Source organism: Mastigoproctus giganteus, chromosome 7, assembly GCF_048544385.1.
Source record: "Mastigoproctus giganteus isolate SK-2022 chromosome 7, ASM4854438v1, whole genome shotgun sequence".
Taxonomy (NCBI): domain Eukaryota; kingdom Metazoa; phylum Arthropoda; class Arachnida; order Uropygi; family Thelyphonidae; genus Mastigoproctus; species Mastigoproctus giganteus.
Window position 1 is genome coordinate 92439732 of NC_143581.1, and position 25515 is coordinate 92465246.

At 41.0% G+C, this 25515-nt stretch overlaps 1 protein-coding gene across 1 annotated transcript; it reads left to right on the forward strand.

The window, feature by feature from the left end:
* Nucleotides 1-5256: 5256 nt before the first annotated feature.
* On the forward strand, nt 5257-25017 carry LOC150083076 (actin, cytoplasmic-like). The gene is made up of 5 exons (XM_090377774.1): nt 5257-5269; nt 14311-14417; nt 18347-18586; nt 20465-20711; nt 24500-25017. Exons 1-5 carry the CDS (start codon nt 5257-5259, stop codon nt 25015-25017), a joined length of 1125 nt encoding a protein of 374 aa, XP_090233900.1.
* The last annotated feature ends 498 nt before the right edge of the window (nt 25018-25515 follow it).

The window sequence follows — 25515 nt, forward strand, 5'->3', positions numbered from 1 at the left end:
TGAATTTTACATACTCTGAGGCCGTTTCTGCCCTAAAAATTATCAGCGTCTTGTCCCTTAACCGAAGGAGCATGGTTTCTAGGGCAGCTGTTAATGCCTTTCCAGCTGACACGTCAAAATATTAGTTTTGAACAGATTATGACTCAATCTGTTGAAAATAATTAAATTTAGATGGAAGGTTTGTTAGTATTGGAATCATATGAAGATGGAGCTAGAAAAGGAAAAGCCAATGTTAAAATATTAGTGCTAATTGTTAGATAGAGGGAATCGCATATCTGAAAGACAAACATTGACAACTTACCTGAAGAGGGCGTTATGTATGTGCTCGAGATTAGTGCCATATAAAAGAAAAACCCATAAAACATCGCAGAAAAATGTCCCCGATTTTGTTCAGTAGGATGAAGTTCAGGTAGTAAAAGGTTGCAGCCGACCCGCTGCTTGAACGAGGTCAGAAAGTAACCGTAGTATTTCCGTACAGGGCGGTCAGTCAGGCTACACATAAATTGCAACGCTCTAATTTGCGGTTACCACGCACAGCCGGTGAGTGAAGACTTGTTTCGTGTCCATTCCGGGCGTCTTGAGGATGCCACAGCTGTTCGGTGGTGACAACTGACCGTTTGTTTATCGCCACCAATAAGCCGACTGCCTTCGACGTTCTCGACAATGGTCAAACCCATTGACACACATCTCCTAAGGAACAGCACCTGCGACTTGACTGTATCGAACTTCGGCTGTTTTTTTTTTTTAACTCGCAGAACGATGTCAAGTTTGCGTGATTAATTGCTACCGCAAACACGAGGCCTGTCGCTACCCGAATGTTTCCTTACTATTCAAGAGCGAGCATACTATGTCAGGGTGGCACGCATCTACTATGGGATCTCGTGAATAGCGTCGAGTATTCCCTCGCCCCTATTCCTATGTAAATAAACGCGCGAGTGAAACACGTAATTGCTGCAGCCTCGTGACAAAACCCATTCACCACGGTGTTGATGACATCCCCGGGAGTGACTATCGATCCGTGCTTCGGATTGTCAGAAATGCCGATAAGACGTTCGAACAGTGACATTTAGCAGTTCCTCCCTAATGAGGAATGCAGTGGGTTATTGATGCAAGGGCTTACCCACTTCCTGTTAAAATAATCGTGGATGGGACTTCATCTCTCCTCCCATGGCTTCTGTCCCTCTGAATAACTCTGACAGTGATGGAAATGGCGATAAATTTACTCTGCTCATCTCGTTGCATGTGATCCCGCAATTTTCTTCGGAATGAGTGATTTCCATTTAACTGTCAATTGAAATATTCAATACTGGATTACTATGATGACTTTAGAACTGCCTAGAGAAAAGGTTCCCAAACTTTTATATGAAAGAACAACGTAAAATTTCTAAAACAGAATGAAACGAAGTCAAACTCCAGTCCTGGAAGTATTTCGGAATGTTTTCAAGGAATAATAAGAAGAAAAGATCTGCCCTAAAGAATGCAATCTTTCAAACTATGATATTATAAAACTGGAGTACCCGTGGTACTCCAGTTTTAATAAAGGCACCTCCGTAGCCAGGTGGGAAGGAGCAGCAGTGCATAGCACACACTTCTTGATTAGACCGGGGTTCGAGCCCGTCACCACCAAATACGGAGGATGTGGAAAGGTCAGGGAATGACCACCGCATATCCCCGAGCAATATGGCCTTAGTTGCTAATGCTCCTAAAAACCTAATAACTAATAACTCCAGGTTTATAATATCATAGTTTGAAAATATTTCGCCAAAACTGTTTCAGAGAAGTTAATATCGAAGTAATTACAAAAAGAAGAAAATTGAAGAAGAGAGAAAATTGAAGTGAAAAAGAATATTATTGGTACTATCGAAGAAAAGCGTCGTTTAACGTGGTATGGACATGTAAAACGAATGCAAGAAATCAGATATCCAAAGGCTATCCTTGAATGGATACCTCCAGAAAGAAGGGGAAGAGGAAGACCAAGGGGGACATGGATGGATGGATGGAGTACGGGTGGCATGAGAGCCCGAGGTTTAACTGATCAAAGACACCTTGAACCGTACTTTATGGTGGGAGATTTAACTTGTAGGCTGAGGAATCTCGATGGAAACACTCCTCTTGAAGAAGAATTAAAAAACCATCTCCCTCTGATCCCTTCGATATCAGTGGGACGGACTAAGGTAGAATTGCAATTTATTTTTTTACGTGTATGACAATATTGTGCTTTAAGAAAACGACAATCATTGCGCAAAAAATATCTGGATCTGGAAATTTGTGCGTAGAGTTGTCCATGAAGAAAAACGCCAACTTTGTTGAAAGTCTGACCTGAGATTCATCGATTGTGATGGCAAAAACTAATTGTTTTCTCTTCAAAGTAGAATCGCAAGTCAGTTTCAGTGGGAGTTAAATCAATTCTCGGTATTTGAAAATCGGTTAATATTTTTTTTAGATTTCCCCCCCTCAATTTTACTGTTAAATGAAGCTCTGTAGAGTCGGCAAATAATTTTTTCTTATAAATATAGCGTTATTGAATGTGGGTTGCTAGGGCCGGAGCTGTTAGCTAATCACGCCAGCTTTTTGGCCCCCCTCCCATCTTTTATTTTTGCAGCATAAACTAAAGATGCTATGGCCTCTGGGCCATCGGCGACTAGCCATCCCTGGGGCTCACTGCACTTTAGTGAGTCAGAGGTTACATCCCTTGCTGTAAACTAAAAGAAAAGATCGTTTTAAATAAATTTGTTTATACACCGGGGATGACCAAAGGTCAGAGGAGTTCACTATATAGAGAGAATACAACAAACAGCGCCGTATTTAGCAGTCACAGACTTAAATCCCGGTCACTCAAGGCACGTGTACTTATGGACCCGTGCGCTTGGCCACGGAGGCGGTTTTATTGTTGCTAGTTAATTTACTGCGCACACAGTACACTAAAATGTGTCATTAGATTAAAAATTGTGTCTGTAGATCTTTTCCAAGAGCAAAAAACCATGCAAATCTGTAGAGAGACGACTTATAGAAAAGGTGATGAAACTACCACGAGTTAACGCTGGTTAAAAGAGATTTGGACGGACCACATACGTCACAAACCAAAAATCCAGGTTATTTGATCGCAGGATGGGCCTATCTTAGTTTTAATGTTCGCTGAGATCTGTCGCTGTTATCTTCTCTTTGACATGATCTCTCTCTCTAGAAGTGTATATAGCATCGATGAACCTTAGAAGCATTTCTGGAAGCCACTTCTTGGCAAGTCTTTCAGAGTGATTGCTGTGGTCACAAATTCTTGACCTTCTTTAATGCGCCACTGTATTGTATAACTACCTTCAATGGTTGTACAAGAATTGTGCCACAAGGTACGAATAAACAAACTTTTGATAGGAGCTCATTTGGCAATTCTCCAGTTACAGATGAATTATGAAAATTTCAAGAAATGGACTTCAGTCCCCACTCACACCTTGGGCCGAACAAAACCAACACGTCATTATCAGTACGTACTTATTATTCACATACATTTTCCTTTAATGTTTGGTGTGGTGTTCTTGTGGAGACAATTCCATTGGTCCATATTTTTAACAACAAGGCTTTCAAGAGTGCATACCTACCTTTACTGCTGAATAATTTCTGATAAATATTGGAGGACACCCCTGAAAATCTGAAGACGATGTATTGTATGCACGATGGTCCACCAGTCCACTTTGCCCGTTACTTTTTTGAAAAGGTCCTTTCCAACGACCATCACGATCTTCGACCTCACATCCTTAGATTACTTTGCGTGCGTGGGTTGGAGGAGGAGGTGTCACATGAAATCCATGGTTTGTCCTACTTGTATTACCATGCAAGACTAAGTGAGAAATCGCATTTTGGAAGCTGCCAAAGCCATTTTTTCTGTACAATATGCTCCAATATTTGTCCCGTGCAAAATTTAAACATTCTATATGATGTTTTTCCATGTTACCTAAAAGCCCCTGCTAGAAAAATTTAACCCAGATTTTAATTATTCCTCTGCAGCTGTGGGTATATTGAGGGAGGAGGCGGGATTTCAGTGGCCACTTAGTGTATATCAACATAAAATAAGGCTGAAAGAATTTTTTCCCAACTTCAGACAGGCACATTCCTTCTTGGTTTTACTACGATAGGCAGAAGCAATTTTGAGAAAAACGCTGGTGGAAATGCTCAGTACACTCGGATAAAAACATTAAATCGTGCGAGGCCTGTGGGAACTCACGATTTCCTCCACTAAAGCCTGTTTCTCTACAACCACTACATGACTTAGTTTCCAGTAACTGCAACTGCAATGTAGATTCATTTGTCAAATCGATGTATTGACCCACTGCATCGAACACGCTGCTTTTGTTTCCCATTCGGATGTTTCGTGTTGTTGACTATTGGTAAGGTAACTATCAATTATACACGGACACCAATAATCAATGAGGGTGGTTGGTAGCGGCACACCATCAGTTAGGCTGGCATAAATTTAGAACAAACACGGACACGTCCATCGATTGCTTTGTCTGACGTCTCCATCAGAACCTTTTGGGGCAGCTTAATCTTACATATACGTAGGGGGATGTTGTTTTGGTTGTTAGTCGAGTTAGAACGCAGCGAGAATTCGTGTTGTGACTATAAATTATGGCAGTACTTAACCCACTTATGCCTTCCCTGCCTTATGCGACACTTGCCCTATAATGGAACCTCGCTAATCGATGCAATGAATCATTACGATATCCTTCCAGAGCAACTTCATTTCTTTTTTTTATTTTTATTCATTGGAAAATCGATGTGACCATTTAAATTGTATATTAAGCTGTTGCAATATATGAAATACAAAATTCAATTTCATGTAATTCATATATTCATTCAATGGCATGCCCAGAATTCAGTGGACCTGGTGAAAATAATTACGTGGGCCTTCCCTTGAACTAGTGGACTGTTTTCGGCACATTCTAGTGGTTTCTCCACCCCGCGCTCATTTAATGCATCGTATTAATTAATATGCCATTCTTTGAAAAGTTATGACTCAAACCTTGATCTTTAGTGCCATATAATATCCATAGATGGCGCCACTAACGACCTTACAAGTCGTCTGCGTGTTTGTAAATACTGTATTTACATTCCAGTAAGGCTTCCAAAGCAGAGTGGTCATTAGAGGGAGTGCAATAGTATTCCCTCTCCTGACCACTCTGCCTCAAATTCTGCTTGAGTAGACCGGGTTTCAAGCCCCTGACTGTTAAATACTGTCGATCTGCCAACCCGCACTGGACCAGCATGGCAGATTATGGTCCACTTCCCTCAACAGACGGCCTCCGTAGCCGAGTGGGCAGGAGCGGGAGTGCAGTAGCACACGCTCTTTGAGTAGATCGGGGTTCAAGCCCCTGACAGCTGAATACGGTCGATCTGTCAACCCGCACTGGACCAGCGTGGCAGATTATGGTCCGTTTCCCTCAACATGAATTGTTGAGGAGGCTTCCATCCTGCAGTGGGTTGATAATGGCTGCACTTTACTTTTTTTTTTTTTTTCCCTCAACATGGATCGTTGAGGACGCTTCCATCCTGCAGTTTACCTTTTATCTTTTAAGGGCTATTAATAAGGCAATATTATTACTACTTCAAACAAAGCAAAGCCATTTAAAGGCACTTCTAACTTGTACATTAAAGAATATGATGGACGTTTTCAATTAGAAACAATGAAAAATTTCTCTTATGGAATTTTGACAAATGCAAGGTACTGCACATGGGTAGTAGTAGTAGTGGCATGTGATGCAAGAAAGCAAGTGTATGGCTTATGCAGCATCAGCCAAAAAAAAAAAAAAAAAAAATCACACCATTCCCTCCAAATGCCTGTCCATTTCCTCCTTAAATTTATTCAACCTACCAACTTCCACGACAGATGGAAGTTTGTTCCACCAATTAACCACCCGCTGGCTAAAGGCAAATTTCCGCACATCTATTCTACATCTGTCCTTTTTTAATTCAAATATATGCCCGTTTAGGTTCGTAATCTGAACAAGTGGAAGGATCCCATCAAAATTCAGCGTTCTCAATCCATTCAAGGCCTTATACACCCTAATTAGATCACCGCGCAGGTGCCTAGTCTCCAGCCACTGCAATTTGCAGAACTTAAGCCTCTCTTGGCAAGAGGATCCCTTCATTTCCCCTCACCAATCTTGTTGCCCTTCTCTGTACACGCTCAAGCAAATCGACATCCTTCCTAAAATGAGGCCTCCAGACCTATACGCAGTACTCAAGGCATGGCCTGACCATTGTCTTATACAGAGGGACAATCACATCCTTCTCCCTGCTAGCAAAATTCCTATATATCATTGACAAAACCCCATGATCTGACCTGGCAGCTTGTCTGCATCTCAGAAAACTTCATATCTGACTGCACAATTACTCCCAGGTCTTTTTCATTTTCTACCACCTTAAGTGTAGTACCACACAGTTGGTACACTCCTCTGGGGTTACGTCTACCCATATGCAGTACTTTGTATTTGTCAAGGTTAAACTTCAATTGCCACTTCTTAGCCCATCTGCCCAAATTTTCTAGATCCTGTTGCAGTAGCACACTGCCATTACTGTCATTAACAACCCTGCCAACTTTGTATCATCTGCAAACTTCGACACTAAGCCTGATATACCTTCATCAATATCATTGATAAATATACAAAACAACAGTGGACCCAACACCGAACCCTGTGGGACTCCACTAATAACATTAGTCCACGAAGAGAAGCACCTATTAATTACCACCCTCTGTCTTCTCCCACTAAAATATCCTTTTATCCATTGTAGCAACTTACCCTTAATACCATTCTGCTCCAATTTGTATAGTAGTCTTCCATGCACAACAGTGTCAAAAGCTTTCCTGAAATCCAAATATATGATATCAAAATTATTTTTTGCATCCAGTTCCTTTGTAACCACATCATAATATCCTATCAAATTTGTCAGACAAGACTTTCCCTTAACAAACCCATGCTGTGTCTGAATTATTGCTGCAGTCTTGTCTAGATGATCCTGCAATGCATCTTTAACCATCGACTCCATTATTTTACCCGGAACAGAAGTTAAACTAACTGGTCTGTAATTACTCGTGTCACCCTTCGATCCCCCTTTTGTGAATTGGGGATACTTTTGCACATCTCCAGTCCATGGGAACCTCCCCTGAGTCCAAGGATGCTCTCATAATTATGGCTAAGGGTTTGCTTAGTTGCCTTGCCGCCTCCTTTAATATAACTGGATAGATCCCATCCACCCCAGGTGCTTTTCTTACGTTTAACTTCAACAATTTCTCCTCCATTTTGCTTTCAGTTATTACAAAATCATTAAGTATCCTGCTACAATTTGATAACCTTCTGCCATTTTCAAACCTTAACTCCTCATGTGTGAATGTAGATGCAAAATACTCATTCAGTTTGTTTGCTATCTGAGCAGGATCATCAACAGTCGAACCATCGATGTCAAGTGGACCAATCAGATTCATCCCCTTCCTTTTAGAGTTTATATAAGTAAAGAAATCCTTGCTGTTTTTCTTAGCATCTTTTGCCTGGGATTTCTCGTAATCTGCCTTCGCCTGCCGAACCTCCTTTGTTACCTGATTACAGATTAACTTATATCTGCCATAGGCTTCTGAGTCGCTTGATAATTTATATGCATCCCATGCATTTTTCTTCTGTATTACGAGTCTCATTAGTTCATTAGATAACCATTTAGGCCTAAACCTTGAACAATATTTCTTAATAGGTATGAAACTTTTAGTAGCTTCCACGATTAATTCCTTGAATGCTTCCCACTTAGAATTTACTGTTGGTAATATTGTCAGTTGATGCCACTGTACAGAATTTAAAAACTGTCGGAGACCACTGCAGTCACCTTTTACGAAAGCAAAAACCCTTTCCTTTACCCCTGATGGTAATTAAATCTTTAAGTAAATCCCACATCAGTACACTGTGATCACTGCCACCTAGTGGTTCCTTTATCTGCAAATTCTTAATACACGAATGATCACTGCTGATAACCAGATCAAGAGTATTACCCTCTCTGGTTGCCTCTTGAACATGCTGCTGCAAAATACAATCATCCAATAAATCCACAAAAGTCTGACTAGTGTGTGAGTGACCAACGCACAAGTTCCAGTCAATATCTGGGAAGTTAAAATCCCCCATTATAAGACATTCCGATTTACTAGCCCACTCTATTTCTCTGTACAATTGTTCATTGTACTCATTCGAGTCATTAGGCCTATAACACACTCCTACTCTTATTTTTGCTCTCGCAGTGCTTATGTCACACCAAACTGACTCAACAGTGCATTGTTCATCTATATCAACTGGATGCACTTCTTTTGATTTTATGTGTTTCTTAACTAACAGCATAACCCTCCTTCCTTTCTATCCTTTCTGTACACATTGTACTCCCCAAATTCCAGTTCGGCATTCCTTATATCAGTGTGACACCATGTCTCTGCTGTCCCAACAACATCCGCCTTTGATGTCTTGACCAACACTTCAAATTCATCAAATTTATTTACTATACTTCGAGCATTGGTATGCATGCAAGCATACATGCTCCTACTCCTACTCCTATTCCTAGTTACCCTAACACATTCCATATACCCACCTATTTCACGATGAGTGCCATCCGTCCCTGAAACCCCAACACCCCTCGCTCCAGGTCGCTACTTAATCTAATAGAAGCAGTGCAAGAATCACCTTCACCTCTGCCTACGGCTACTGTTAATCTATTAGTCCTTGTATCCCCCCAAGCTATCAGTTTTCCGACCCACCTAACACTGCCTCGATAGCATCAGCAAATATTCTTGCACCCTTTCTATTTAAGTGTATCCCATCCCTGTAGAAGCAATCTCTCCTGTTAACAAGTACAGTCCAGGCTGAAAAAAATTCACCCCTTGAGCCTTGCACAATCTTTCCAGGGCCGAATTGATCGACAAGGCTCTCATCATATACTCCCTCCTATCGTGTCTGGGCAGAATTGCAGACACTTTCAAATTCAACCCTAATTCTCGGCTTTTGTTCAACAGTGACCTGTACTTGTTAATCCCAGATTACCTTACCAACTATGTGGTACTACACCTAGGGTGGTAGAAAATGAAAAAAAACCGCGGATAATGCACACAGGCTCCCAGGACTGCTCATGGAGTTTTGTCAATGATACACAGGAATTTTGCTAGTAAGGGATAAAGAGGTGATTATCTCATTGTATAAGACAGTAGTCAAACTACAATATCAATACGGCATACTGGTGTGGAGGCCTCATTTTAGGGAGGATGTAGAGCTGCTGAAACGGGTAAAGAGATTAGTGGGGTAAATAAAAGGGTGCTCTTATCAAGATGGGTTTCAGTTCTGCAAATTGCAGCGTCTAGAAACTAGGCACCTGCTAGGTGATCTGATTGAGGTGTTTAAGGATTTGAATTGATTAATCAGACTCAATGCTGATGGGATTCTTCCTCTTACTGCTCAGACTACGCACATCAGAGGGTATAAATTCAAATTGAGGAAGAATGGTTGAAGAATAGATATGCGGAGGATTGCCTTTGCCCAGCTCGTGGGTGATTGTTGGAACAAACTTCCATCTGTTGTAGTGGAAGTTGACAGTTTGAATAAGTTCAAAGAAGAACTAGAAAAACTATTGGAAAGTGATATGGAAAGTTTATTGGATTTTTTTTTGGCTAATGCTTATAAACTTGTTTTCTTGAATCATTTGCCACTACTAATACCAATTATTAACTTAATTAAAAGTAATTAAATGTTCTAGACCTCCATTTATAATGAAAACAAATGTTCCCTTTATGCTTATCCCTCCAAGACAGAGGGAAGAGGTGGAGCTCGACTCATTATATCATCTGCTGGAATTCCTTAGAAAGACAGCTGCCTCTAGGACTTCATTAACTAATAGGGATCTTAAAATGTACGAGTAAACAGCGTGTGCTCTGTCACGTACACACAAGTCATGACGTCATAGAACAATTAGTGACGCGGGTTGAAAAATGTGACTCGGCAAAGCACAATTTGACTCTAATTAACAAGTGTGAATGGGCTACTTTTTTTCCTTCTTCCAGAGCCGCTTCTATTTACAACGCAAATGACACTTCACAAAGTCAATGGGGATTTTGTGTGCCACCTCTTTGTCCTTAATTACCCAAAGAAACAGCAATATCTGAATCTGTGCTACTCGTTCAGATTTTATCTGCTGCTATCAGCTCCAAAACGATGATGCTGACCTAATCTCAGCAGAGTTTCTCTCTGTCTAGACTCTGTGCTCTTTTTCTGCTAAGTAATTACAAATTGCACTTACAGAATGCGGCGTAAGTGCACGCAGGAAACTGAGGTTATTGTCCTCGAATTTAACCTCTCCGATCTCGACACAGAAATTGCGAATCTACGCCCTGGTTCCGTGTGGCTGCGAAAACTTTAAAAAATGCTTGCAAAGCATCGTTGGTTTGTGCTGTCAGTGTTTCGTTAATTCGTGTTTATCAGACATACGTCACATGTTGCCTCTACGTGCCACATAACGCTTTAAATTCTCTAGTGAATGTTTCTTTTAGAAAAATGTAAAATTTAACGAGAGATTTGTGGTCGTCCCACAGTATAAACAGAATTTTTTTTATTTGTTTCGGGCATGCACCATTAAATTTCTCTGTGGAGACTTGACTCTACCTTCCCAGTAAATGGTCCATTTAAGGAATCTTCTTTGCTTTGCCTGCATCTCCATGCCGCTGACCAACAATCAGCTATGTACTTCCAGCCTGTACGCACCACATTAACTCGACTTCATCTCTGGTTTATTTGGTATACAGAAGAAACTAAGTGAAAACATACTTCGATTTGGATTACAACTATTCTCAACTGGCTCCAGCTCTCATTGCTGAACAGATCTAGCCCTAAATTAAACATTCAGAAATGCACCGTTAGAGCGGCGTCACATCTACATGAGATAGGCACCTGTGACTATCTTATAAAGATGTGGGAAGTCGTCAAAATTCTATACAATTGTATTTCCATCCTCATCCAGGATGCAGCCACCAAAATGTCTTTCCTCCCTCTGCCCACTGAGGCATTGTAGACCCCAACTCAACAGTTTGCTACATCAACTAAGAGTACATCGGACACGGAAACACACATGATATGATAAGGTGGCATATTCGAGTACCCGAGCTCAGTTCAACCAGTTAAGATTCTATTTTGTTAAGACCCCTGTGTTAGAAAGGATCATATGGCTTTATGTTAAAGATCTCCTGGACAAGATCTGAATATCTGGCGAGACTACATCTCCTGTTTTATCAGTGCAGTGGGGAACCAGAAAACTTTGCTCCCTCCCCTTAGTGATGGGAAAGGCTTGATCTTTCCGACAACCATTACCGTATCCAAACTGTTATCACAAGCAACTCCTTACTTGCTTCTTCGAATACAGGGATAGACGAAATTCATAAATTCACGATAGTTATCAAACGTCTTTAGGATGCTTATAAGTGAGTCCCTTACCGAAGGTAGTACTCCTCTCACTGGTGAAGCCATATCGACCGATTTCAAACGCATTGGTCTCTGAAAGGTACTTGATACAATTCTCTTGCCTATATCACCAAACAGGTCCTGCCAGAGAGCCTTCAGACATTTCTACCATTTCATCCCTCATAGTGCCTCTGTCATCAACCTATTATCCACTAACGTCATTATTGCCTTCGTGCAAGAACTAGTGGTCACTTATTTTGACTTTAAGGTCTCCTTTTATGCAGTCCGCAGTCCAACTCCTCAATATATTTGAACAACGCTTCTGGACGCAGGGAATTTTCCTTGATTTCAAAACTGGACTATCGTCCTCAAAATGATCGATATCACCTACACAACCATAACTATATGTATCCTACAAGGGCGTGGAGTCTATCCCGTCTTTTCTTAATGTCCATAGCTCCAGTACTAGTCACCATCACTGGAGCACTTAGTCCTTGCGAAAGACATCAAGATCCTAAAACACATCAAACCAGCACAGCACTGTCACAAAGTCAAAGACCACCCTTACCATGATCGCAGCCTATTTTGACACTATGCAAACCAGTGTGGCCAAACCATAAATCTACAAAAATAAATATAAATCCATTATTTTCTCACCGAATAAAATTCCATTCGATATCAGTGTTGCCTTGATGGAGCCTTATTACTATCGTTGGCCAGCATATGATGTGTTGTGTTCAACAGAATCTGAGAAGAGTCTGTCATAATGTATGGATAATGGCTAATATTTTCTAAAGTCACATAATTCCAAGCTTCCATTGAACTGAAATCTGAGTGTAGCTATTGGTGAAATTGCTATTGCTAACAGAGTAATACATGGGTGGGAGACCTAGAGGTGCTTGAAGACCACGCGAACGGTTGTCGGAGGTAGGGGTTAGATAAGGGGGACTCAAACGGTTCTTGGAAGTTCTCTCAAGTAAATAAAACTGCTTAACTCCAGTTAATTAAAAAAATAAATAAATAAAATTATTTTAAGCCAATCGGATAGCTCCAAGGGTCATTTAAAGATTTTCGTCGGCTTCCAACGGAAAACAGACGACTGCTTCGGCAATCGAACGATCCGTTGTGCGATGACGTCGCAATGCTTTAATGAATGAACTCTGTGTTTGGGATGTCAGCGTCATCAACGGTAACCAAATAGTCTGGGCGTAAGAATAAAACGAAGCTTTGATCTGAGCAGATGTAATTTGCGTAATTGGGTTGGATCGTGTAGCCGACACTCGAAGAAAGAACTGTTGTGGTGGGTGTGCCTCTCTGAAAAACAGTCAACCTTCAAGCAGGTGTTACACCAGTGGTCCCACCCGTATAACACTAAACACTGTAACTGGAGAGTTTCCGAATCGGTCCTTATTTCATACCGATACGTATTAGTTCAGAGATTTTCGTGTTCTGTTCCAAAGAGTGTTGCCGAATGTTGTCATTATATCAACACTAATTCACTCCGATTGAAATTTAGGATATTTATTTCTTTATGTGCTTTATGCTCAGTGAGCTCTGGACACTTTCTTTCTCTCTAGAAACCAATATCTGAGGAAGACGATTTCAGATGGCCTTAGTTAAACTTATTAGCATCGGACATCTTCCTTTCCTTACCCTTGTCTACTTGTTTTTGTCGAGAAACAAAGAAAGTTGCGTATCGTTTCATTCACCATCACCTTAAAGATGAAGGACAAAAATGATATTGAATATTTGCAGAATTCTCTCGAATTATTTTTATCAAATATATATATATTTTTTATTTCGTGCTTTATGAATCGCAGAAACAGAATTGTGAAACACCAAACGACATTTTCTTTAAAAATACCATTGTTGGAAAGGAAATCCAAGCGCCAAAATTATCAACAATCGTTATGCAACAATGTCCTTTCAGTCAACGATCTGTAGGAAGAACTCCATTGTTTTAAATTCCAGTACCGTAAAATGAATTAGTCCAGCCATGTTAGATCGCTGTACCTGTTAGGCCCACGTTTCGGTCCTTCCTCATGACGGTTAATTACCTCGAGGAACTAAAAAAATCGCATTATCAAAATTTCCGTCAGCGCATCTCTTCCAAGAGTAGGGTCTCTGTTTTCCTGTTCATGTTAAGCCCAAGAAGTCAAATCTGACTTTGAGCCGTGTAATACATGTAGTCAACAAATGAGGCAAGTTGATCGAATAAAGATCTGGTGTCGAGGTTAAGTCTATTTTAGTATTATCGTTTGCATTTCTAAAAATTCCAAAGCTGGTTTAATTGCGAAGATTTAATTTTATGCAGAAAGAATTTAACGAATTCATAATAAACTTAATTGAACTATTAATTCGTAATCTGAAGACCGCCAGTTATTTGGTAAAAATAGAGGACAACATCCCTTGAAGTATGAGGCCCTCCCTGGGGTTCGGTGTAGTATTACGCCGTTGTATCTCAGATACTTGAACTCTAATAACGGAGTTCTCGTAAACTTTCAGCGTTTGGGCTGTTTACATTCGCACTTTTCATTTTAATCATTCTCCTTGACCTGTTGGGTTTACTTCTGTGTCAGCACAAACCCTCGGGAAACTCAATTATACAACTTGTAAACATCTGGTCACGAAAATTAATCTGGTGGATGTAGCTATTTAAGAATACGTTTAAGTTATACGAGGATGTGACTATTTGCAAAATTATCAATTGATCTCTGCATCCCCTTATTTAATACGAGATGCTCACGAACGCGTACTTTCGATTTTCATTTCTTTAAGATGCTTCGGTTGATGTCTTGACCACACCTTCATTTATGTTTGCTGTTTTTCAGTTATTCCGCCGATCACACAGAGGTCGTGGTGATAGACAATGGTACAGGGTTGTGCAAAGCTGGGTTCGGCGGTGATGATGCCCCACGGGTGGAGTTTTCCTCTGTGGTTGGACGAGCCAGATATTCGGTAAGGAATTCTCTTAAGAATGAACTGAAATTGAATAAAATGTTTACAAAATAAGAAATAATGAAGTTCGTTTGTGTCAGCTTCCATTAGTTCGGTTTCTTAGGATGAAGCTTCCGGTGGCTCTCTAAAATGAGACCTGATCAAGGAATGAAAGTTCAACAAACCGCTTCAACTGGAATGTATCTGCTGGACGTTTCCTTGCATTTACGTAAATCGAAACAGGAACTTATATCAAAGTGAATCTGTACCTCAAGTTATCTTCTTTTCATTCCAGATAAGAAGATAATCTAGTGTGTTAACTGCTTGGTAAACCACGGATGTATACAACAAGGATGATACGTGCAGGAGTACCATGAAATGTGCAGATGAGTCATACCATACAAACTTCTGTGGGTTATAATGAAATGTTCACATGGAGTACCGGTCAGTCCTGTCTGATTGGTTGTTTATAATCAGCTAACGCCTTCGTTGTATTCATTTCATGTTATTTTTCCTCGGGAGGGTAGAGGGTGCTTCATCTTGCGTACTGCCAAACTGCCCTCGTAGAACAAGGAATTTTTTTGTCTGTTTCATGATTTATTGCCACTGGAGGATCACAGATAAGGGACGAAATGCAGCCCCTAAACGTTTATTCAAATTCTCATTGCAAACATTATCCAGCCACTCTTTCTGGAATTCATTATGACCAAGCACAAGATGATGGATCCTTCCCGCCACTCTCTTAATTATATACTGAGACTCCACCAATAACTCTTCATTAGTTCAATAAATATCGCGTGTTTCCTGCAATATGCTTGGCGAATACTTCTTTTTCAAGATATAAGCGGTGATTCCTCACGTCAGCGAGGTCATACAACCTTTAAAGTGGTTTGTATTCGATTCGGTTTGTAAACACTCGAGTGCTGCTGTTCTTCATTATCTGGCACTCTCTTACATACTTGCTTTGTAGCCAACTTCGCTTTTACCTGGGTCTCTCTCTCTCTCTACTTTACGTTGATGCATTACTTATGTCTGGTGTGTTTACTTTCTTTAGCAGATATCTACTTGGCTGAAGGACGAATCGGTCCTGTTCACCTTGCCAATGTGGCCTTCGCAATCTTAAGTCTTGGGGTTACTGACTTCCTCGTACTTTATTTGGATGCTGGCAAATTTGGTACACACAGATCCCGTTGGGAGACTGCATTACCTCAGACCAAAATGCCAACTACATCGCTGATATCACTGCTACGTAAACGACTTTATTTTATGCAAATTAATCTCTCTCAATGACTTATAATTCTACATATTGTGAATGGGTTAAATTTACAGAAAATGATTTTTTGTCTTGCAGTTGGACACGGAGAAATTGGTCTATATTTTTAAATTTTGTATTTAAAATCGTCTTCTATACATCTGGAAATCCTCCTGTATTGCGCGTCAAGTAGCTGAATGAGTTACAGACTTCTTTCGGGATTTTTGGCGTTTTTGTGGCTCCACAAACAAAACTGGCTTTGAAACACACGGAATTTCCAATAAGCGGTTTATAATGAGCTCCTTCTGCCGACTTAAACGGCTATTCTAAATGTACTATCAATATTGCTGATAGCAAATGCGTAGGTCCGAAGACCCCTTGACTTTGGGGCCTTGGAACCAACTGTGCCCACAGAATGTGAATTCTGAAAAGTTTTCAATTAATTAAATTGTCGAATTAATATCAATAATTGAAATGAAAAAATCATTGTCGGTAGACGGCCAGTTCTGTACCGCAATAAAACATTTAACCTCTTCAAGGTTAAATGTTTTCGCCCAGAAAACAGGTTTTCTCACTGAAAAAAAGGGAAAAAAAAGTCGATTTCAGGTGCACTTAACTTCGGAAAGCGCCTTGGAATGTGGTTTTTGAATTTAAAATTCTAAATGCTAGAACATCTTAGATTCGAAGGACTGCTTAAAGACAGCCAAAAAGCCTGTTTGACACTCAGTGCGAAAGGTAAAACTCACGAATTTTTGAAAGTAACCCACTGAAAGACCTGCACTCAATCGTGCACTGGGACCACCACTTAATTCCAATTATTGGCTTCGCGTGGAATTAGAAAATTGTGTATTTGAACTTAAATAATATATAAGTATATTATGCATAACATGTTGGGGAGGGGGGAATAAATATTAAAAGGTTATTATTTGATTTAATTTGAATTTGAACCCAACTGAAATCACAATCCGACCTCACAAACGCAAATCTGACTGCAATTCACAGAAAATCCTAGATTGTAGGGAGTGTAAAGCGGGTGTTAGCAGAACATTAAGACACACATGGTACATACAAGTGTACCAATTTCCATATATTTGAACCGTACTACAGTACACTATACTATCTCTCTCTCTCACATCAACTATTCTCAATTTGCAAATTATTAACATCAGTTTGTATCAGTTGTATATTACTTAATTTGAATCCTCGATGATTACTCAATCATTCTCTTACATTACCAATTTTTATTTCTTACATCAGTAAAATCATTTCATCTATTATTACTCTTTCTATATATTTGTTTCTATCCTTTAACACATTGAGGCCTTTAACACATTGGCCACACTCTCTCTCTAAATATGGCCAACTTGCCAATATATCAGCCACCCTGACGCCGTTTCTTTTTGATGCGAACACTGGACGTCCACCAATTTCATGTTTACTTTCTAACGGTGGCTTAGATCAAAAGAGACGCTTTGCAATCCCATTGTACGGTCCTATTGTTCTTGCCCTCAGCAACCCTTTCACGCCTGTTCTCAAATGGCGTCCCCTCCTCTATTCTGCGCTGTCTCTCTCTCTATTTGTTCTCTTGTATTATTTAAATTACTTGTTTATCTTAAGCCGCTATTTTAATTCCCACGCCTAAATCTGCCCATTCCTAAATCCAGTGTTTTTCCAACTTTAACCTTATTTACGTTAAAACTAAATATCCAATCTTAATACTTTCTGTCTTTAACTTAATACTCAGGCATTAATGCTAATTCTCACTTTCTTTCGCCCTTCCTGGATTTATTTAGCAAAACAAATATTTCTATTTTAATTTGCAAGATTTTCGACAGTTCAGGATAGCCAATCCAGTCTTCCATCTTCTTGTGTGCTATTAACTCCCACACAAACGTTTGGATTCGGCTGGATGCGTTTTCTACAGATCTCTGCTCTCTTCAGGAATCACAGTCTAATTTTTGTGTCCATTTCATGGTTTTGTGGAACAACCCTCAGACACGCGCACTCCTGAAAATTGCATCCCACAGAAATTGAATTCCGTTTCCAAATACAAGGGTGGATTGAAACTTGCTCCTTTCAAAGTTTCAAACACCTTCGTGTCTTGGATTATTGTAGCATCGTTAGCGAAGCACATTAGGATTATCTTTGAGGTCAAGTACCTGAGATTTTTCTCACTTATGTTTAAGATAAGAATGCATTAGTGCATTCCAAATGTGGGCGTTATCTTGATAATTTTCTAGGAAACTTATTCAACGTGGTTTCTGTTATAGGCGTTTGTTTTTGCTGTTAAAGTGGCTTCAGCTATAGGAGCCGAAGTTGCAAAGGTGCAGTAAATTCTCCTTGAGTGAGTTTTAGGTGTTTATATTCGACATTCCCGACGAATATCAATCAAGTGTGGAATTTTAACAACACGCCTACGACAGAGAGAGAGAATACCTTTCGAAAAAAGCCTAACAGCGTATTTAGTCTGAGATGTGTGTGGGGCTAGCGTTGTAAATTAAGGATTTTTGTAGAAATAGTACGAGTCTCTGTATGTAATATATTAGAATTATTGATTGGAAGGACATCTCTGAATAAACTGATAATAATAATAATAATAATAATCTCTGTTAACCACTAATATTAGCATTCCTAATTGTCTTACATTTAAATATGCAATATTTAACTCCTTGACCATTGACCATCTTTATTTTTTTAGCCCGTCGTCATAGGGATCAACTACAAAGACACGTATGTTGGAGAAGAGGCGCAGATGAATCGTGGTATCCTCAGTGTTATCTACCCCATCGAACAAGGCATCGTGGTCAACTGGGATGACATGGAGAAGATCTGGTCGCACACCTTTTACGAGGAACTTAGGGTGGATCCAGCACAACATCCCGTGCTGCTGACGGAAGTCCCTCGTAATCCTTTGGCTAATCGAGAAATGATGACGGAGGTAGGTCTGAATAGTTTGCCAGTAACCACGTTATTGTTGGTCACATTGAAGCAGATCTGTCATATTCTTATCGACTATAGAATATAATAAATTTACAATTACAACATGGCGCCTCCGTAGCCAGGTGGGAAGGAGCAGCAGTGCGTAGCACACGCTTCTTGATTAGACCGGGGTTCGAGCCCGTCACCACCAAATACGGAGGATGCGGAAAGGTCAGGGAATGACCACCGCACCGGAGCAATATGGCCTTAGTTGCTAATGCTCCTAAAAACCAAATAACAACAACAACAATTACAACATCAGAATGAGGCCTCACATAGCCGAGTGATCAGAGAAACATTTTGAGTGGACCATGGTTCAAGCTGGTGTAATTACTAAATTCGATTAACGATTGTATTCATGATTTATTGTTCTCAAAGGAAGTCAATCCAGTCATCCATCTTCTTGTGTGTATCTATTAACTTCCACGCAAACGTTTGGATCCGGCTGGATGCGTGGTCGCACCAAACTATGAACAAGAATTTTTCTTTTAATATATACAATTTACAGACGCGATAAACAAATTGTTCCTCATTGACTTCAGCTTTCATTGGTAGAAGAGATGATGCACAGGAGGTAGAGATCGACTTCGAGAATCTTGATTAAAAGTTATTTTTCTTTCTTTTTAATTCTGAAGTTCTTTATAAGATAATAAGACTGTTTCAGAGTTTTTCTAACACGAATATCGGCTGTGAACTTCTACAGACCCGGTACACTCTGATTAAACAATGTGCAAAAATCCTCAAAACAAGACCATCTTGATAATTTTTTACAAGAATCTTTTTATACATTTAGGAAGAACATCAGAAACGAAGTTTCAAACTTCTTCTATTATACATTGAACACGCCTTTCTGCTTGTGGGGGACCACGAATGGGGTCGAATGGGAAAATTCCGACCATGGCCCAATCCGCTCTTATCTTTCAATTTTGGGCAGTGGCCGTTTAAAAGCTGACTTTTTCTTTATGTGGTAAAGAAACATAGCAACCCATGAAGAGCCCTTCTTTCTTTCTTCAATCATAAAGTCCACTTTAATTTTATAGAACACGATAATTTTCCAGGCTCCTTTAGATAACGAGGTACTTATTCAAAAGTTTAAAATAAGAGTTCCTGTGAACTACAGTAACACTCTTGTCTTAGCTGCTCTTGCGCAATTATTTGTACACACCCACTTTACAAAACAAGAAGTTACACAAGCACAGAACTTTGATTAGTTTCATTACATCAGACGACTATCTGATATGAACGCTTGTTGTTAGTAAACAAACTCAAATGGTTGTAGCGAGAGGCATTACCAAGAATTTTCAGAGCTGGGACAGTAGTCCTAAATAGCAAACCAATGTTCGCTTTCCTTCTATATACCACGATGCTGCTTCCTCCCCATCCTCTTCAATACAAACCCAGGTGGTCAGAGCCATTAACCAAAAGACAAACAACATCACAGCCATAAAAGAAAACGTCTTCCACCAAGGAAACTGTCTCATCCATTTAAGAAAATAATTGCCCTAAACAATCCATTTAGATGAGATATTTCAGAATCGATTATCCCTTGTGCATTTAAAATTTTATGATAAACACCCTGTCCCTCATTATCTAAAAGCGTCGTGAGGTTCCTATTACCTTGATTTGTCTAACAACTTTCATAAAGAGCTGGTCTGTCGGTTTCCATTATTAGTTTTTCGATAAAACTTCTTGTAACACATCGAGTGGCCCAACTTGCCCAAAAAATTGCAAAATTTAGTGCAATTATAATCACCATTGCGTGGCTTCAGCTACTTTAAGTACATTTGATCATAAATTTCCACAAACTGCGTGTTTATTGTGTTTTTCCTCCTTTTAGATAATGTTTGAGTACTTCCAGACTCCAGCCATGTTTATTGGGATCCAGGCTGTTCTGGCTTTATATACAGCGGGCCGAACATCGGGTATTGTGCTAGACTCTGGAGATGGAGTAACACATGCCGTGCCAATTTACGAAGGTTATGCTATGCAACACGCCATTTGCCGGGTGGAATACGCGGGACGTAATCTGACCGAGTTCTTAATTCGCCTCCTGACAGAGAGAGGCTGTTACTTCACCACTACAGGTAAGTGCCTGTCCAATGAGCCAAACTACGTGCAAAGACACAAGGTTTGATTTGATTAAGAAGTTCGGTGAATGGTTTTATTCTTGAATGCGTAGCGGTAGCTAAAAGATGGTGAGCATTATTTAGTGACATCTGTTGACCATGCGCATATCAAGTTTTAATTTTTTACACTCCACTCGATGGAAAACTAAACAGGGTTATAGTAAAAGGACTTTACAATATTACTCTACGTACGATAAACTGTTCGACAATTACGTTTCAAAGGAGTTTATCATTCTTAATTGGGGTGGCTAACTGATGGAGATTATTTTAATCAGTGCTTGAAGTGAACCGAGTGCCATTTCCATTTCTTTTCCGGATTCATGAAATAAATCGTTACCATTTTAAAGACTTAATGGCCCTCAAAGTTTATTCACAACTCGGAGGGGGAACACTTAACAGATTACGTCGTTTTATTTGTTTCTTCCACTTGAAACAGTGTGTGCAATCTAGTGTGTGTGTGTGTGTTGTTGTTGTCATACGGCACCAGGGGTTCCCCCCCCCCAATCTCCGCATTGTTTTCATTGTGGTGAACCAGTTCACTGAGAAATGCCAGAGATTTAAAAGCGTGTGGGTATTGTTCATGTGTAGTGTCATGTACCGTTGTTCATCTGGTCATTTAGCCATTGGACCCTTATTGAGGCCCAACGTTGTTCCACTTACGCCCCATGGAGGCAGACCAGGAACCCAGTAGCCATAAATTTACTCTGGCAGGTCCTGCCGCTTAATTTCCTGGGATTTCGGCGGCTAGGACCTAATAAAAAAAATCAAAAAAATCTGTGCTATCGTAGGGGTAATTTTAAGTTAAGGTTTTGATGTGCGGGGCTTTCGCTATGATGAAGGTAGAGGGGGAGGGAGATCGAAGATTGAGGGGAAAAGACAGAAATATAGGGCCAATAGAGTAGATAGCCCCAGTTTTCGGTGGGGCATGCCCCACCAGAGTAGAAATTTGGGGGTAGAGGAGAGGGAACATAGAACGTCCCCAAGGAAGTGGGAATAATAGGTGAAGAGGGCTAGGGTGCCCTCTTCAGATCGTCATCAGGGTGTGAGCAGCTGTGCTGCGTTTAGTCTGTTGTATTTTGCCACACATGGGGCGAGCCCCGTCCTTGCTTTTCTTTTCCGTGTGATCAGCACTCTTCTTGTCCAAATATTGGTCCCCTGCGGGTTTCAGTTTTCTGTCACATTTGGTGGCGATTTTTGTCAATCTCTGTGTACGCTGCTGTAGATAGCTATTAGTGTTTTTCTCCTGGTGAATAGGTCTTGCGCATACTGGGAGAGCGCCCTATATTCATCCTCAGTGTCCAGGAAGTGGTGCTCCAGTCCTTTTGGGAGGTATCTCAACCTTGTTATTAGTAGCCCTCTGAGGTCTTAATAGTGTTGACAATCATAGACTATGTGGCTCCAGCTTCCGCTCTCCCTACATATGCAATTGGGGTCCTCAACGAGTCCGAAGCCAAACAGATTCTCCGTGTAGGGTCCAGCTAATAACGTTGTCATATGGTACCCTGGGAGGTACCAGGCCGGCTGTTTTGGGTATATTTTCCGGAGGTCTGGTAGAAATCTTTTTGTTACTTCGCCTTTTGTAGTCTCTGTCCACCTTCTCTGGCAAAGGTCTAGGAGGTGGGTCTGTAGCCTAATTTTTTCGTTTTTTAGGTTGCCCGCCGGGTCAGTCGTGAATCTTTGGTGGGTAGCAGCCACTCGCCTGGCCAGCAAAAACAGTAGCCCCGCCCGAACAGCCTCCAGGTCCAGAGGGAGTGCTCCAGCAAGTAGCTGCAATGTTGGGGTACTTACCGTGCTGCAAGCGCGCGTTGTTGATAGCAGTATGGTCCTTTGGGTCATTTCTAGTGTTCTGTTCTTTTGTTGACTACCAGTGTCATTTTTGGATACCACAGCAATGTGGTATCCAACCTTCCTGCCAGCAATCTCCTGCTGCGTAGGTGATTGCTGGAAGGAAGGTTGTTTTATAGTAAAGCATCAGTGTTTTTTTCTTGAGTCCCCAATCTTTCCTTGTGATTCTGGTTACCAGTCCGGAGTATCCTCTGATTTTTCTTATGTATTTCAGATGCGGCTGGAACGTCAGGTTTTTATTAGCATTAGCATTAGTAGAGGCATATGATGCAAGAAAGCAAGCTTATTCAGAATCAGCCAAAAAAAAAAAAAAAAAACACACCACTCCCATTTCACCCCTCGGTTCGCTCGAAATACCTGTCCAGTTGAGCCTTAAATTTGTTTAGGCTATCAACTTCAACAACAAGTGATGGAAGTCGGTTCCACCAACCAACCACCCGCTGGCCAAAAACAAATTTTATCTAGGATAACGCCCAGATACTTCAGCTGGCTCACAAATTTGATGGTTACATTGTTGATTTTAATTTGCCGGGGTCGTCCCAGTTGTAGAGTCCCCTTTTGGAGGTTCGATGAGGTCTTGTCTGACGATATTTTCAGCTGGTTCTTTGATGCCCATTGCTGCAGCCGCTACAGTGCCTGATTTGCCAGCGCCTCCAATTGGGCCATGGAGTCCACCTCTACTGTCAATGTCAAGTCGTCCGAGAAGACTTGCGCTCCCCAGAACCCAGATCCGTCGTCAGGAATTCATCGAGGACCATTGTCCACAGGAGCGGCCCCTGCGGACATCCTCTGTGCACCTCTCTTGTTATTTTTTGATAGTGTACGTTGATTTCCACTCTTCTTTGCGTTAAATTGCTTTCAATTATTTTTACAGGTTAAGAGGCACCTCAGCCTCCCTCAACCTCGCCAGGACACTTGGCCACCAAAGTCAATCAAACGCCCGAGCAAAGTCAATAGAGATGAGCAGCAGATACTTTCGTCTACAATCCTGGAATATCCTTAGCAAGTTTCCCGGTGCGTCCACAGTTGAGGATCCTGGTCTGAAGCCATACTGGTTTCAGGTCTACATGCTAGTTTCTAGCATGTAGGCCTGAAACCAGTATGGCTTCAGACCAGGTGTCAAGTATGTTATTGTGTATGATATTGTGTCAAGTATGTTATTCATCGACTGCTCCCAGGTCGTGGTAAGGTCTCCTTGCCGAGTCCTAGTGGTAGCAATCACCTTTCCCCCCGCTAGGAAGTCTATTGGTGGTTACCTTGTAGAGAATGCCCCAGGGGTCAGTGTTCCCTGCTGTGGAGACCAAAGACTCCCAAAAGCGTCTTTTACTTGTCTTTATGGCGTCAGTTGTACCGGTTTCTGATTTGTCTATATATTTGCCTCAGGGCTTCGACCTCATTTGCTGGTCATGATCTTCGGGCCCACTGGAAGTCTTTCCTACTCTTGTTCATTTGTCGCCGGAGCATGGCAATGTCCCGGGTCCATCAGGGGGACTGTGTCCAGCCGGGGGTGTTTCTTCCTCATAGTTTGGTTGCTGATGTCTATCATCAGTTTAGTAGTTGCCTTCTGCAGTTCGTTCAGATTATTCTGTGGATCGGTCTGTTGGAAAGTTCCCTTGACTATTAATATTTTTGCCTGTTTTATGGATGATTAGGACAAATTTTACATTTTCTATATGCGCCTTCTAAATTATTACACATGGTTTTGCTTTTTAACAGGACTCTTTTGTCTAGTCTAAATGGGGCGCATTATGACCGTGTTGCACTTGCACTGTAAAACCTACAAACAAACATCGTATAAATTGGGCATTTGACTTTAAACTACAATTAAATACAATTTAAAACAACGAGTTTCGCCTCTTTAGTAGATGCTGAATTCAATTCTTTCCTTATCTTTTTCACAGCTGAACGTGAGATTGTCCGTGACATTAAAGAAAAACTGTGCTACATCGCTGACAGCTTCATCGACGAGCTGCAGGCCACCTTCAACTCTCCTGCAGTCAATGAACTGTACCATCTACCTGACGGACAAGTGATTACCATCGGAACAGAAAGATTCCGCTGTCCAGAAGCCATGTTCCAACCATCTCTGGTGGGAATTGAAGCCTGTGGGGTGCACGAAATGCTCAGCAATTCCATCATGAAGTGTGATGTGGATATCCGTAAAGAACTGTACGGCAACTCAGTCTTGTCCGGAGGCAACACCTTGTTTCCCGGCTTCACGGAACGTCTTCAGAAAGAGATGTCCGCTCTTGCTCCTCAGATCACCAAAGTGAAGGTCATCGCCCCGGCCGAAAGGAAGTACGCCGTGTGGATAGGTGGGTCTATTCTTGCCTCGTTGTCCACCTTCAGGAAGATGTGGATCACCAAAGAGGAGTACCTCGAGCTCGGGCCAACGGTCGTCCACAAGAAATGTTTCTAGATAAAGGCGCACAGCCTGCTTGGTTTTTGTAACCGATTTCGGTTCGTCTGCTTTGCGAAAGCGTGGCGTATGAGACCTACCTGTGTTTAGCTTGACTAATATCGCTATTCACACCAAACCTATTAACTGTTCTTACCAGACAGTAATAAATCCTTTAGTTACTGTAACTAGTATCCATCTTAGTAGGCTCACACATTACGAAACCATCCATATATTATAAACGGATTACAAACAGTGGCTTTAAAAATTAATACATTAATTGTAGAGGATTAATAGAGGTTCAAAACGCCAAGAGGAAATGGGTAATTCTCCTCCTCACATCATATTTTTAATTAGAAATTTGACATCTAAAGTTAACTTTGCGCTCCCATCATGACAGTAATGAGACACAAAACAATTCCCCTCTCCTTTTGCACGGTCCTGCATCCAACTTGAGCTCTTTGAACTGAATTAGTGCCCACCGTTTGTCAGGTCTGATCTCTGGTTACTCCCCAGGAC

Coding starts and splice junctions, on each gene's coding strand:
- LOC150083076 (XM_090377774.1), top strand. Junction 14,418..18,346: donor TTGGACGAGCCAGATATTCG/GTAAGGAATTCT, acceptor TTATTTTTTTAG/CCCGTCGTCATAGGGATCAA. Junction 20,712..24,499: donor CTGTTACTTCACCACTACAG/GTAAGTGCCTGT, acceptor TCTTTTTCACAG/CTGAACGTGAGATTGTCCGT.